Source organism: Sesamum indicum, linkage group LG4 (assembly GCF_000512975.1).
Source record: "Sesamum indicum cultivar Zhongzhi No. 13 linkage group LG4, S_indicum_v1.0, whole genome shotgun sequence".
Taxonomy (NCBI): domain Eukaryota; kingdom Viridiplantae; phylum Streptophyta; class Magnoliopsida; order Lamiales; family Pedaliaceae; genus Sesamum; species Sesamum indicum.
This window is the reverse complement of record NC_026148.1, coordinates 314811-328380: the sequence shown is the minus strand read 5'-3', so window position 1 is coordinate 328380 and position 13570 is coordinate 314811. Positions and strand designations below refer to the sequence as shown.

Below are 13570 nucleotides of genomic sequence, written 5' to 3'. Positions count from 1 at the left end.
TAAATTAAAAAACATAACATATAAATATATTTACGTTTACTTACACACACATATATATATATATATAACATGTATGTATATCTTTTCATTTTATACACACATAAAAATGTGTATATATGAGAATTATCAATGTACTAATATATGAGAATTATAGTTATTAATAATAATCAAAATGTTGTAATTAATTATAGTTATTAAAAGTATTTACATGTGACTTATTATAATTTAAGATTAAGTTTGGTGAACCTTGGAATGAAGATGTAATCAAAGTAATAACATTGTGGATCTAAGATTTTTATGTGTAATGTGTATGAAATTCATTTTTGTAATGTAAATCTTGAAATATTAATGTAATTTCCTGACTTGTCATTACCATTAATTACGATAATAATGGTTATGGGATCCTGTTTGAGATTAGCAAGGTTGGATCTACCCCTCTCTCAGAGGCTTCTTGCAGTATAAGTTGCACCTAAACCACAGCAAATGCTCATCCATTTTACACACAGAGGACGTCCAAACCACAAACGAAGATGGCAAAGTTGTCGTGTTTCTGTTTAGGACTCGTCGCCACCACCCTCGTCCTCCTACTATCAGGTACTTGTTTCAATATCCAATTGATAACTTTCTTTATACGTGATCAATAGAAGACAATTGAGTGAAAACATGTGGTGTTTTTATGTCAAAAGATGATTTTACAGATACAAAAATCATAAGTCTCTGTTACTATACCGCTTGTGATTGTGGTGTTTTGGTGGTGCAGCTGAAATGGGAGTTTGTGATAACCAAGATTGCACAAGCACAATTATTCCAGGTGCCTGCGGCCATGGTACCTGCGCCCAACAATGTACAAAGCAGTTCGGGGGAGACGGTGAGTGCCTGCCTCAAGCCCCCAATGTATATGCTTGTGTTTGCTTTTATGACTGTCATTGATTCAATTTCACCATCTTTTCTAATAAATGGACTCCCGCTTTTCTCTGGTTTTACGCCTTCTCACTCCCCTCAACATATACAACAATCAACTTTGACTGTCATTGTCTGTGGAATTTGAAGCCAGTCCTCATTAGTAAACAAGGAAAAGATAAACGCAACCTGAGGGCAAGATATTCATGCAATGGTCCCTGTCGGGAAAATCATAGTTTGTAAATCGTCACAATTTGATGCCCGAGGTGCAAATGATCAACTCAATATTTATATACTTAATTCAAGCCTTTTCTGATTTTCTCTACCACTACTTGTAAATGATTATAGCCTGAGGCTTCGTAGCACACTTATGGACCTGAACCTGGGCGGTCTATCCATGACCAGAACAAACTTGTGCTAAATTACTTGTTGCAATAAGGATAATGCAAATAAGCTCAACACAACAATCCTAATCTCTGACTACCCAGGAGCACCATCGAAAAATCCCGAATTCAGTTGGATTTCATCCAACTGTACTTCAGAAAACTTCCAAGCAAAATCAATTTTAAAGAAAAACTAAGCTCACACCCATCATGAGTAAAAAGCATTTACAGCAAAGCAGGGTATAGAGAGCCATCAACACCCAATGTAATTATCATGAGATCATAAACACCCAATGTAATTATCATGAGATCATAAACCGGACATGCAAAATAGCAAAAAAGATATAATGCTTCTATCTCATCCAACATGGCAAGCAACACCCAAAATGCCGTATCTTGATTTCTTAGAATCACCTAAAAATATTTTTGACAAGAGCCATCAATACAATTTAGATTCCCATCCACCATTTCTTTAGCAGGAAACTGCACTGACGAACCAGAAAGCAGCGCCAAGCACATTCAATCTACAATCTGACGGCTTTCATATGCCAACAAGAACCACATGGTATCTGATGCCAACCAACACATGGAAACCCTCGACAATAAAAGCTATAGTGCTAAAACAAGTCAAATAAAGATTACCACAACTTGATCGACAAAATAAGAAAATGACATGCATGTACTAATGTCATATATATATTTCACTCTGACCAAAAACCAATTGCCAACATTGTCCATCACATATGTGAAGAAAAAAAGAACAAGTCTAATGCAACAATATCCAAAACGGAAGTCCAAAAACATGAAAAGCCCAGCCATTGGCCTTAGTAACCACCCTTGAGATCATTGACGACATCATATGGGATGGGAGTGACAGTTTCTAGAGTGGCCCCCTCCACCATGAAACCAGGCTTGGGTCCCTCCGGCTGCCTCTTGGTGCTGATAATTTTACCTTGTGCCTTGGCCTCTGCCTTCAACTGGTCATTCTTTTTTATCCTTTCGAGAATCTCCTCGTGGCACCTTGAGGGCTGAACATGTTCCACACGGACATGTATCCTCTTCTTTATAATTCTGTTACCAACCTGCATCCACAAACACCAAGCCATGTAACCTCAGTGAGATGATTGTTTGGTAAAATAGGACAAAACTAATTACGTTCCATTATACTCCAATTTTCTGGAGTATCATAGTCCTTTAAATATTATTCAAGAGTAAAAAATTAAATAAAAACAGCATATACATTGAGGATGAAAATAGATTGGATGCTTTTCCAAATAATTAATAACTATGCCTCAACATGCAAGGACAAATGCAGTACAATCTTCTCTTAAGCCTGGCCAAGGCCAAAGCTCCGAACCTAGACAGGGCAACAGCTCCAACAACAAGATAGAGTTCACAAGCATGGCAACATTGGAGCCCCCAAGGCGGACAGAAGAAAAAGTTCTCAAGTTTTCACTCAGAATGTCTTGAGATATAAGCATCATGGCCTTGCAAGCAAGCAAAACCCATACACCGACAACAGAAATTATCATTCCAAAATTCATTTCAGTTAGCATAAGACTACTCTAAAAGCAGTGTTTTAAGTATTAACATGGATTTAGGCCAGAGACCACCAAGAAGGGCATTCTCCTCCCCCGGTTTTCAAGAGAAGGCCGAAGAAATGCTAGCAAGACCACAATTGTGAGCTATAACATCAAACAAATTCTTCGAATAACACAATCTTCAGATATATTTCATTTCTTATACAATTACTACACGCAAACGACAACGATTAATACCAACAAACAAATATGTAAACACAAAACGAAGAAAAAACCATTCAGTTGCAGAAATGCAGATACAGGAACACTTGAGTTTCATATACCTGCTTGTTAACTTCGACGCCAATAGCGCGCTTGGTGACGTTCCAGACCCGACCCGTGCGTCCATGGTAGAACTTGTGGGGCATGCCTTTGTGGATGGACCCGTTAACCTTGACATCTACGTATTCCCCGATTTTGTAGATCCGAAGGTAGGTCGACAAATGGGTCGGACCCTTCTTTCTGAAAGGGCGAGCGAAGAGATCCCTGGTGCGCGCTCTCTGACCGTGACCCGCCGGCATTTTGCGGTGTCTTTCAGCTGCCTCGGTGGGTGAAGTGTGTCAAAAAAGGGTGATGAAGTGGAGCTGGGAGAGAGAAGCGGCTTATATATGAATGTAGAAATAGGGTTTTATGATATGAATGGGCTGGAAGAGATTGATAACAGTAATGGGCTTCAAGTATTGGGCCCAAGCTTACTAATGGCTTCGCCCAGGAATGGGCTGTAATAGTTGGATAACAGTAATGGGCTTGATGTATTGACCAATTTAGTGCTCTCTTTAATTTTGGGATAACTACACTCCCCCTCTCCTAATATTTGGTGTAATTATAGTAAACTCTCATAATATGAGATATTACATTTAGTATTCTTAAAGTCTGCTTTCATCTAACAAATAAATTCCTTCATTAGTCAAATTAACTGAATTTGCTTATTACAATAAAAGAAATAAAAAAAATTATATTTACCCTCAATTGACTTATTATTGGCCTATTGCAGGTCAAATAATTTTTTTTTTATGATCAAACTACTCTCATATGTCTTCACATATTAATGTATGACAATCAGTAATAAGTTAATTGATGATAAATATCAATTTTCATTAAAGTTTTCTGTTAATATTAGCAAATTTAGTGAATTTTGATTTAAGAATGGACTTATTTGTTGACAAAAATAAATTTTAGGGTGTTAAATATAATTTTTTAAATTATAAAGGGCCTGTGTATAATTACACAAAACTTTAGGCAAGGAGAGTGTAATTATCCCTTTAATTTTTAAATTTTGATAATTATAATGAATTCCCTTAAATTTATTATAATTATAAATGCATTATTAATATTTGAAAAATTATAAATACCTTTTAACGAGTGTGTGACATACATCATCTCGTGAAAACCCATTGTATAAGATACTTATTAGACGATCGTTAATTTCAATAAATATTTATAATTTTTCAAATAGTGAGATATATTTATACTTATAATAAATTTTAAAAAGTCCATTATAATTTATCCTTTACATTTTATTTTTTTAGAGTTTTGAAAACCAAAATCAATTTGCAAATATTAGATTAATTATCTTTACTCTTTCAGAATTGAGAAGACCCGATAATAAAAATGACATGTAATATACTATCTTAATCTATCTACCTTTTTTTCCTTTCTCTTCTTTCAATCTTAATTCTTTATATTTCTATTTTTCTGACCTTTTAATAAAATTAAAAAAATTACTCTTCAATTTTTGATCGAATCAATTCAATCACAGAGCAAGTATGATACACTTACTCTGTAATTGGTCATTTTTGACAAATTGTATGCAAATCATATGACAAGTATATTGACTTGTCATAAAATTGGTTCAGATTTGATCGAGTCAGGTCCGAACAAAATTTTACTATAAAATTAAATTAACTCGTTTGACTATTCAAATCACACTTATTCATATATCAAAAATGAAATAAACTCATAAAATAAAAAATAATGTTATTATAATGATGAATTGAAATGGTCTGCAAACATAGAGAGTGGCGTTTGTCTGTAAACTCAAACAGCCGCCCCAGCGTTTCTTATATAAGCTGTAACTCTGCAACCATCTTCTCTGCATTTCCACCATGGCCATTACTGCTCTAAACCTCATCATTTTCACTATTCTTCTCTTTCTCGCATCAGCTCTTCCCCTCACAAAGTCCCAACAATTTTCAAGAAAATTATCCAAGAAAGAAATGGGCCTCAAAGTGGAAAAGCTGAGCCACCTCCACTTCTACTTCCACGACATAGGAAGCGGCAGCAACCCCACCGCCGTCCACGTCGCTCAAGCCGCCACCACCAACTCCTCTGCCACCCTCTTCGGCTCGGTGACGGTGATCGACAACCTTCTGACATTAGGACCGGAGATAAGCTCCAAGACTGTGGGGAGAGCTCAAGGGATATACGTGTTCGCGGATACAACGGAGCTGGCGCTCTCGGTTGTCTATAACTTTGCTTTCAGTGAGGGTGTGTTTAACGGCAGCGTGCTTAGTGTCCTGGGGCGGAACCCGTTGTTGTCGGGCGTGAGAGAGCTTTCGATCGTGGGCGGGAGTGGCGTGTTCCGGTTTGCGCGTGGGCATGCTAAGTTGAAGACGGTTGAGACGAACATGCAGAACGGGGATGCTGTAGTTGAGTACAATGTCTACGTCTTCCATTATTGATATCCTTAATATTTCATTTTTGTTTTGGTTGTTATAATACGTATTAATACATTATTATATGCGTGTCCTGCTGACTGAGTATGCACTGCTGCAGGCCTGCATGCACCTACCTAGCCATCATTATCTTATATATTGTTAAATTGTTTTTCTATTGAGATAAAAATTAGTTGCTCTAATCCCTCGTACTTCTAGATATACAATTAACATATATAAATATATAGGATTAAATATAATTTATCTCTTTGTGATGTGTTAAATGAGAAAAAAAAAATATGTGAAAAAAATTTAGCAAATTTATTCTCCTATATTCTAGAAAAGTACCGTTCAAACTCACCAGGAACTTATGAATTTTGTCCAAACACAATATTCCATCATCTGTTCAGGAGCGACATCATTTATGATTCAACTAATGAGGAATGTCCTTTTAATTTGCAATGAGTAGGTCCATCAACTGCATACACTCCTTTGAACATGGCATGTCCGTTGAATTCTCAAACGTCATATTTGCCCTTTGTTGGAGATGAGTGTGCATACTAAGTTACTCTGGAACTGTGGAGACACTATGAAATTTCACCGATTCCATTTGAAGACATTAATTTAAACACTCCTACTGAGCATATACAAGAATAACACCCTCATCGAAGTAGATGACGTCTACGATGGGGCACTGGTGGGCATTACTAGAAATAATAGATGTATCCTAACATATAATCTTTTTAACATGTATCATAGTGAAGAAAATACATTAATGACCCTCTACACTAATAAAATGCAATAAAACCCAAGATCCGCGTACTTTTTTAGGGTCGGGCCATTTGACGCGACTTGATCCGCCATCCCGTTCCAATAACATGAGATATAAAGCGATGATCTCCTGACAACTCATAGCTTGAGATTTTGCCACGTTGACTAGGCACATACGTACATATGGTCCTATAAATACATCTATTCCACCAAATTTGTGATAAGATATGTTTCATCAATTTCTATTATATTTAATACTTTGGTCGCTTCTTACCATCTTGAACTTGAACTAACTTAGGTATCAGAGGATTTGCAGGAGGAATTATAGGACCAGCTATAGTAGGGAGGGAAGAGTTTCCCTCGTAGGATCTATTATTACCTCCATTATCTGAATTGACAATTTCTCATGTCTCAAGCTCAATGTTTCCACATATGGCACCAATAATACGTTTTGAATTTTTTGCCACACCACAAGGTAGAACAAATTTTCAAAAAATATTCTAAAATTAATGGGGACTAACCTGCAAAACAAAGGTTAACACTGCAATGTTTAAGTCAGTAATGTTTTTACTGAAAAAATAAATAAAAAAAGCTTGAATTAAAGTGAGAATAATGATAACAAAATAAAATAGTGATAAAGTGTATATATTTGTGTGGAGTGTAAAATATAAGCTTAGAATAGCCTAAAAATCAATATAGAAATGAGAAAAAGTGAGAGTTTGAGAATAAGAGTTGATGTTACCAAATGACTGCAAAAGGTCTCTATTTATAAACATGGACAGAGTAGGATATAGGGGTTGTTATAGAGTGTCGTATGCAGTTGGAAAGGCTTTTGAGTCGGCTATTATCCAGGAAAAATTGTTTGTGATTTGGGTTTAATTTGATTGAGATACGTCAGGTAGACTGTGTCATACCATGTCTGCGGAAAAATTCAGGAATTGGTTACTCATTGATTTCTAGCTCATTTGCCATTGATTTACTCTGAACCACCTGGAGATATTTGATGATGGTGTGTCTTATGTGTTGGCAAGCTATATGACGTATCCGTCCAATTATATGATGACATGTCTGCTGAAATGTACTTATTTAATGGGCTGACCAGTTCAGTAAAATAGGAGGTAAGCACTGATAGGCCAATTGGGCTGATGTGCCTTGCTTGTGGATTTTACTTCCTTACTGGTGGGCCAGTTGGGTTCGAAGCCAGCTGGGCTGACCTATTTTGTTTGTGAGCCAGGTCAAATATTGTGAGAGGGCATCAACTATAATAATTTATTTAAAAAGTTAATGATGAATGCTTCAAATTATTATTGAGCATGCAAAAGTTGCACATAAGAGAAGATCCACGAACTTGGGATCTGTTGGGTCGAATTCATTTGCAAACCTAAAACGGATACCTGCAAAAGAAATGTTAGTACTCCAACTCCTAAATCAATACAAATTTTTGAATGTTGAAATTAAAAAAAGATGTAAAAATGAAATAAGGAGCTATAATAAAAGAATAATTGAGATAAGTGTACGCATATTAGCCAGATTGCTTGTGTGAGTAAAAAGATGTAACCCTACACCAAGAGATGGGGAATGGGTTTTATAGCGGTCATTCCCAACACATGAAGAGGTAGGCTCCCAGGGGACTCAAGTTGGCGATTACTTAGGGATAAGTCTCCTCAAAGCCTAGGATCGTTAGCAAATACCTTCACAGGATCTTCTAGGGGATAGGATCTCTGAGAATTACGCTCCCAAATTCCAGGAGGCAGTTAGGGGTGTGAGACATATTCTCTTGTTCTTATCACAGTCTATGTGGGTGCTTTCTCACTTGACACATGCGAATGGCTTCTTACCACTCAGGAAAAGTAGCAAGCCAATCGCCCCTTCAGCACCAAATATCTTGGGATAGTGGGCTTGGGGCCTAGCCCATCTCCCATGAGCCCACTCGCCTGGTATCCAGTCACCAAGAGGCTATTCTCGTTGGGCCCTGTGCATCTCTAGGCCTTCTTGTTCCAAATTGTCTTGTAGATTGGACCTTTGAGTGGGTTAGACCACCTAATTGGACCGGATTCTTAATTTTTCTATATTAATTTTCCCCTCTAAATTCTAAATTGCTAATGGCTATATTAGTTCATGGAGTTTTCGAATAATGCTTTGGTCAAGAAAATGATATTAATAAGTCTACATTCTACAATCCACTTTCACGACAAATGGGCTTTGTGGGCCGGAGACAAATTCGGAGATGCTTATTATAATTAGAGTAGTGGGCTTTTATAGGTAATGTGGCCTAATATAAAGCAAACTCGAGAAATTAGTCAATAAAATTGCAGCCCGATCCAACTGGAAAAGGGATTTATTAAATTAAAATCTGCCTAAAGGAAAGTGTATCGGCGCGCCGAAGCAGGAAAACGCTGGAGGTTGATTATGGGGACTCGAGAGGTGTACGAAGAGAAGCTTCGAAGAGGGAATCTGCACCACGATCCGACCATTAAACCCGGACTCGGCTCCGCCCGCTGCCCCCGCTGTCTTTCTCTCTTAAATCCCACGAAGGTATGCGCTTCTGTGTGTGAATTGGTAGTACGCATATTAGCTGTTTGATAATATGTTTCTTCGAGAATCTGAATTGATGCCCTTTGGGATTTATATTTCTGTTTTAAATGTTTTGAAACAGGAAAATTCGGAATGGAAGATCACACCGGTTCTACACGATGCCACTGCGGTGGTACATACATGTGAATATGTGATGATTAGTTTTTATTTTGTGCTGTACAGTGGCTTTAATTTCTTGAGTGATGATAGCTTTGGCAGTCCTACGTTAGTTGGGTCCTGTGTAGTGATAGACTGTGTTGGTTTATTTGGGTATTGGACAACGTTCTACTCGCTTCAAGGGACAGAGTTCTAAATTTTCAATGCTTCCGGGAATCTCAATCATATATTTTCCCAAAGTTGACTTTTCCTGTAACTGGTTTAGGAGTAATATTTGCTTAACACAATGCTTGATTGTACTAATCCACAATCAAGTTGGAGACCCACCAGAGTTAACACAAATGACAATTCTGAAGCAGCCGAATACTTGCTAAGATTAGAATCCCAACCTCATAAAGACAGATTCAATACCAGAGGCATTAGAAATCTAAATTCACTCATTATCTAATTTAATAATTAGAATTTGATTACCAGAGCGAGAGTATTTCTTTGCTTGGACACTAGAAATCTGATTGCTTCTAAAAAGCCATGATGTAGCCGAAGAATTTATGCACTTTGAACAAAAATAGCTCGCTTCACTGTCTTAATTGCCTTTATGTTCTAAAGTAAAAAATGAAGGCAACCGATACTTATAAGTTGTTTTTCTCTTCTGTTTATTTTTGGGCATTTTAATAGGCTGGCTCTGGAATTGGTGGAATGCTTAGTGCAGTTCATGGTTTCAATACAGGTATAAGTTATAACAATTGACTTGTTAACCTGGCTTTTCCATCTGCATTTCGTGGTCTTCTCTGTTATTGTTCACCTTCCATGATGTATCGTTACAGGAATTCCCTACGTCCAAAAGCACGTGAAGGGGCCAAAGTGGCTTCCATTTGTTATTGGGGTATGACTTGGGTGCTGTTTTCTTCTTCAACCCTCTCGCTGATGTCTTAAACCTATTATTTACGTCAATATCATGTTGTTTAAACACTATTAACACGTTTCTTGTTATTTTTCATGTTTCTAATGCTTTCCTTTTCATTTTGGCAGCTTCCTCCCCTACTAATGTTTTCCGCTGCTAGTGCTGCTTTTGGAGGTATTCATTATCTCGATTCCAACTATTTGAGCTTTACTATTGTGGAAAGGACATCTTAAAGCGAAATTCAAGAAGCCAAATTCTGTTAGGTTATAAATAAAATGTTTAACATAACATGCATTGACATAAAAAACCAGTTTCAATGTTTGATGACTGCATTTCAGAAAGGAGAGAAGATAACCTGATCAAAAAGCATCTAATATACATTTTGTGACCGAAAAAAGTTCAATGTTTGAGAGGAATTACTGGCTGAGATGTAGCACTGGTGGCTTTGTTCATATGGTTCTTGCTTGTGTTATAATTGTGCCTCAGCTATCTTGGATCCTATGTTTTTCCCTTCCTTTTCACTTTCATGAATGGTTCACGTGAATGATTAAATGATGGTTTTCAAGTCGCAAGATAACTAATTAGGGCAAGCAAGTTGCTGAGAAACTTTTACTCGCATTTACTCATCTGTCCGTTTCCTTTCCTATGCTTGATTAGTTGATTACAAAATCGTTTTCTACTATAAAATTGCTAAAAGGGACATCTGGTGTTCTTTTGTCCTTAAGAATGCTTGCGCTTTGCACCTTTGATTTCCAGAAGTCCATGTTCTCTTGCTTCATCTTTTGGCTGATTGACTTGGATGCATTGAGAATTTGTCCTTTCGGGAAATGATTGAATTGAATTTTTATGCACAAGAACATTGAGGGTTTTTGATAATATCTGAAGTCTGTTTTTGAATCTGCTGTTTTTTTTTTGTCAAGAAGCTTTAGATGACCTCTTTTATTTTTCAGTGCATTGATGATGTTTTAACTTACAGGTTATGCACTTCCTGAGTTCACTCAAGTCACTGTGACATCCTACTATGCTGCTTCAAGTGCATCTCATTATGGTATTTCATTGCTCACTAGACACATAGAAGAGGACCATGTTTCCAGAATTCAACATAAGGAGCTTAGATGATTAGTTGCAGGTGCCAAATATACTTGTTTCTTACATCACTTCTTCCAGTATTGTAATCAACTTTACCTATAACTAGAACTAATTTGTAAATCTAGAGATGTGTGTTTTTCTTTCCTTGTTCTTTGAGAAGTTATATGTAATCCTTGAATACTTTACAGTTGGCCATAAAGGTGCATGGATTCTTTTTATCCTTTCTTTAAGGGATTATTAATAGCATCGTCCCCTAAGGTATGTCTTAGTGCAAGTAGAATCGTTGATATCCCAAGGTTTAAGAAATTATATCTAGTACCCATATCATTTGTTGATATTAATGGAGTTTACTGATGTCACCATAAAGATTGAATGAAAACAGAACTTTACTGAGGAGTTTACTAATTCAACTATTTGATAATTGCATAACGGTTAACACCCCCCCCCCCCCCCCAAAATTTAAAAAAAATAAAAAAAAACCCCCCTATGCATGGATTCTTTTTATCCTTTCTTTAAGGGATTATTAATAGCATCGTCCCCTAAGGTATGTCTTAGTGCAAGTAGAATCGTTGATATCCCAAGGTTTAAGAAATTATATCTAGTACCCATATCATTTGTTGATATTAATGGAGTTTACTGATGTCACCATAAAGATTGAATGAAAACAGAACTTTACTGAGGAGTTTACTAATTCAACTATTTGATAATTGCATAACGGTTAACACCCCCCCCCCCCTTAAAGTTTAAACTAAATGCAGAAACACCCCTCTAAAGTTTTTAAAATTACATATACCTTTAGTAATATTTGTTATCATCCTACAAATTGTCTTAACATTGTGCAATACTATCAGCATCAATATTTTAGTAAAATGATAAATTTGAAATGAGTTGTAGGATAATTTATAGAAGTTCTCCTAAAATTTTGACTATGTTTAAAGTCTGATGAAATTTATTTGATTTATACTTACCTTAAAATTTGATGTTATAAAATTTTAGAAAATCATATCTCACAATATTAATAGGTGTATTCTAAATTACATCAATCATAAATATTTTTAATCTAAAATCCAATTGAAACATACTTAGGCGAGTGACAATTTAGAAAGAGAAAAAAATGACCTGAGTTGATATTTAAATCTAAGTGTATTTTATGGACTTAAATTGAATTTTGACATTTAATTACGATGAAGAATAAAAGAGTAATTTTATCAGAGAAAGTTAGGATTTTTTAACGGTTGTTAGTGTGAAAGGAGATAGATGTAAATTTTCAAACCCAAGGAATCTAAGTGTAATATGACGACACCTCAAGGTGAAGTTGCTGTAATCATCCCTTATTTTTTTGATACTTATAGTTGAATCCTAGTAAGTATTTGCCAGATGCCTAGGGCGAGTTTGAGCTTCAAAAACATTTTTCGGCTCAATTCTCATCTTTTCCTTCAAAGTGTAGCTTGAGCTATATTTTCTCTGCTTTTAAACTAGAATCCATTATATAGACCAACAATCTGCAGCAATGAAATTGTAATTAGCTGCAGCTCTACCCTTGCTTTTCACCCTAAAATTATGAACAAGAAAGAAAGTACTATTAATAAGAGCACAAGATTCCTCTTATCATGAAGTAGACTTTTGATGTTTGCTTTTAATTAGTTGAAGCGATTAGCTGGATGCATTCAATTGGGTTATTAAGGTACTTGGGGCTTTATGGCCAAGTAGCGGTCTAGTAAAGTTCATTTCTGTATATGAATTTGCCTATCTTATGGGGGTTTATGGATGGCATATGCCTGGAGATTAAATCATTTATTAAATGTGTTCACCTAATATGATCATAACGTCGTTTGCACCTCAGTCACCAATTTCAGTTTGACTGGACATACAGGTAGAGGTGTGTGATGATAGTGAGCTATGTTAGCATATCTCATTGTTCATACAGATTTATTAACTGTTTATAGACACGTTCATCCTTATATTAGAATATACATGTGTACTGTGTACCATGACTACTATTGCTAGTATATCTTCTTGATTTGGTTGCATGGAGGGATGTCTTTCCCACCCAAACCCCATGGTTACATGAGATTCTTGGATGGATGGGGCAATCCGTTGCCATTGAATCAAGGAGATGATCATCTTATGGCCAGAAATTAGTCCGGTGCATTAATGAAGAATGACCCCAATATTCTTATCCTGCGCACTTTAGCACAGTACAGTTCACCACTCACCCTCTATTTGATCTTATGTCCAAAAATGCACCAGGTGCATCTTAGAATGATCACCATGCTGCTGCACACTTTAGCATGGATATACTGTTCAAACTGTCAACCTCGTTTGAAAGCTTTATAGGGTTGTGGACCACTGTTACTTAAATTCCGTTGTTGTGTGTTTGAGGCATTGTGGTCCTAAGTTACAATGTGTGTACTCTTTCTATGTCTTTGTTCCGCGCCCCTTTATTTGTCAACCTTACTGTACATTTGTTTCTGTAGGTATCCTCTGTCCCAACCAGTGTGTATTAATTGGTGGGCCTTCAGATAGTTGGCATGTATTATCTCTGTGACAGTAATTTGGTAACTCTCCTGTTCTTTTTTAATTCTTGTACTCTATTTTCTA

At 36.4% G+C, this 13570-nt stretch overlaps 3 protein-coding genes and 1 long non-coding RNA gene across 5 annotated transcripts; 3 read left to right on the top strand and 1 right to left on the bottom strand.

Moving 5' to 3' along the window:
• Positions 475-2027, top strand: LOC110011915. The gene is made up of 2 exons (XR_002287012.1): positions 475-594; positions 761-2027. It is a non-coding gene; the product is annotated as an uncharacterized LOC110011915 (long non-coding RNA).
• On the bottom strand, positions 1958-3458 carry LOC105159656 (60S ribosomal protein L21-1-like). The gene is made up of 2 exons (XM_011076789.2): positions 3148-3458; positions 1958-2365 (listed from the first exon to the last, which is right to left on the bottom strand). The coding sequence occupies exons 1-2, from the start codon at positions 3382-3384 to the stop codon at positions 2108-2110; spliced, it is 495 nt and encodes a 164-aa protein (XP_011075091.1). The 5' UTR covers positions 3385-3458; the 3' UTR covers positions 1958-2107.
• LOC105159769 (dirigent protein 21-like) lies at positions 4941-5712 on the top strand. The gene has a single exon (XM_011076955.2). It carries the CDS (start codon positions 4969-4971, stop codon positions 5542-5544), a length of 576 nt encoding a protein of 191 aa, XP_011075257.1. The 5' UTR covers positions 4941-4968; the 3' UTR covers positions 5545-5712.
• On the top strand, positions 8606-11189 carry LOC105159655. 2 transcript variants are annotated; one of them, XM_011076787.2, is made up of 6 exons: positions 8606-8823; positions 8945-9013; positions 9655-9706; positions 9804-9862; positions 10009-10054; positions 10857-11189. In XM_011076787.2, exons 1-6 carry the CDS (start codon positions 8698-8700, stop codon positions 10997-10999), a joined length of 495 nt encoding a protein of 164 aa, XP_011075089.1. In that variant the 5' UTR covers positions 8606-8697; the 3' UTR covers positions 11000-11189. The 2 variants fall into 2 exon arrangements, with proteins under 2 accessions (XP_011075089.1, XP_011075090.1); XM_011076788.2 differs by having other exon boundaries at positions 8615-8823; positions 8945-8995.

Bases quoted from the DNA above. Each gene is read 5' to 3' on its own strand.
- LOC105159769 (XM_011076955.2), top strand. From the start codon at position 4,969: ATGGCCATTACTGCTCTAAACCTCATCATTTTCACTATTCTTCTCTTT.
- LOC105159655 (XM_011076787.2), top strand. From the start codon at position 8,698: ATGGGGACTCGAGAGGTGTACGAAGAGAAGCTTCGAAGAGGGAATCTG. The intron at 9,014-9,654 runs GTGATGATTAGT...GCATTTTAATAG, and splicing joins TGGTACATACATGTGAATAT to GCTGGCTCTGGAATTGGTGG. The intron at 9,863-10,008 runs GTATGACTTGGG...TCATTTTGGCAG, and splicing joins GGCTTCCATTTGTTATTGGG to CTTCCTCCCCTACTAATGTT.
- LOC105159656 (XM_011076789.2), bottom strand. From the start codon at position 3,384: ATGCCGGCGGGTCACGGTCAGAGAGCGCGCACCAGGGATCTCTTCGCT. The intron at 2,366-3,147 runs GTATATGAAACT...TTGTGGATGCAG, and splicing joins GCGTCGAAGTTAACAAGCAG to GTTGGTAACAGAATTATAAA.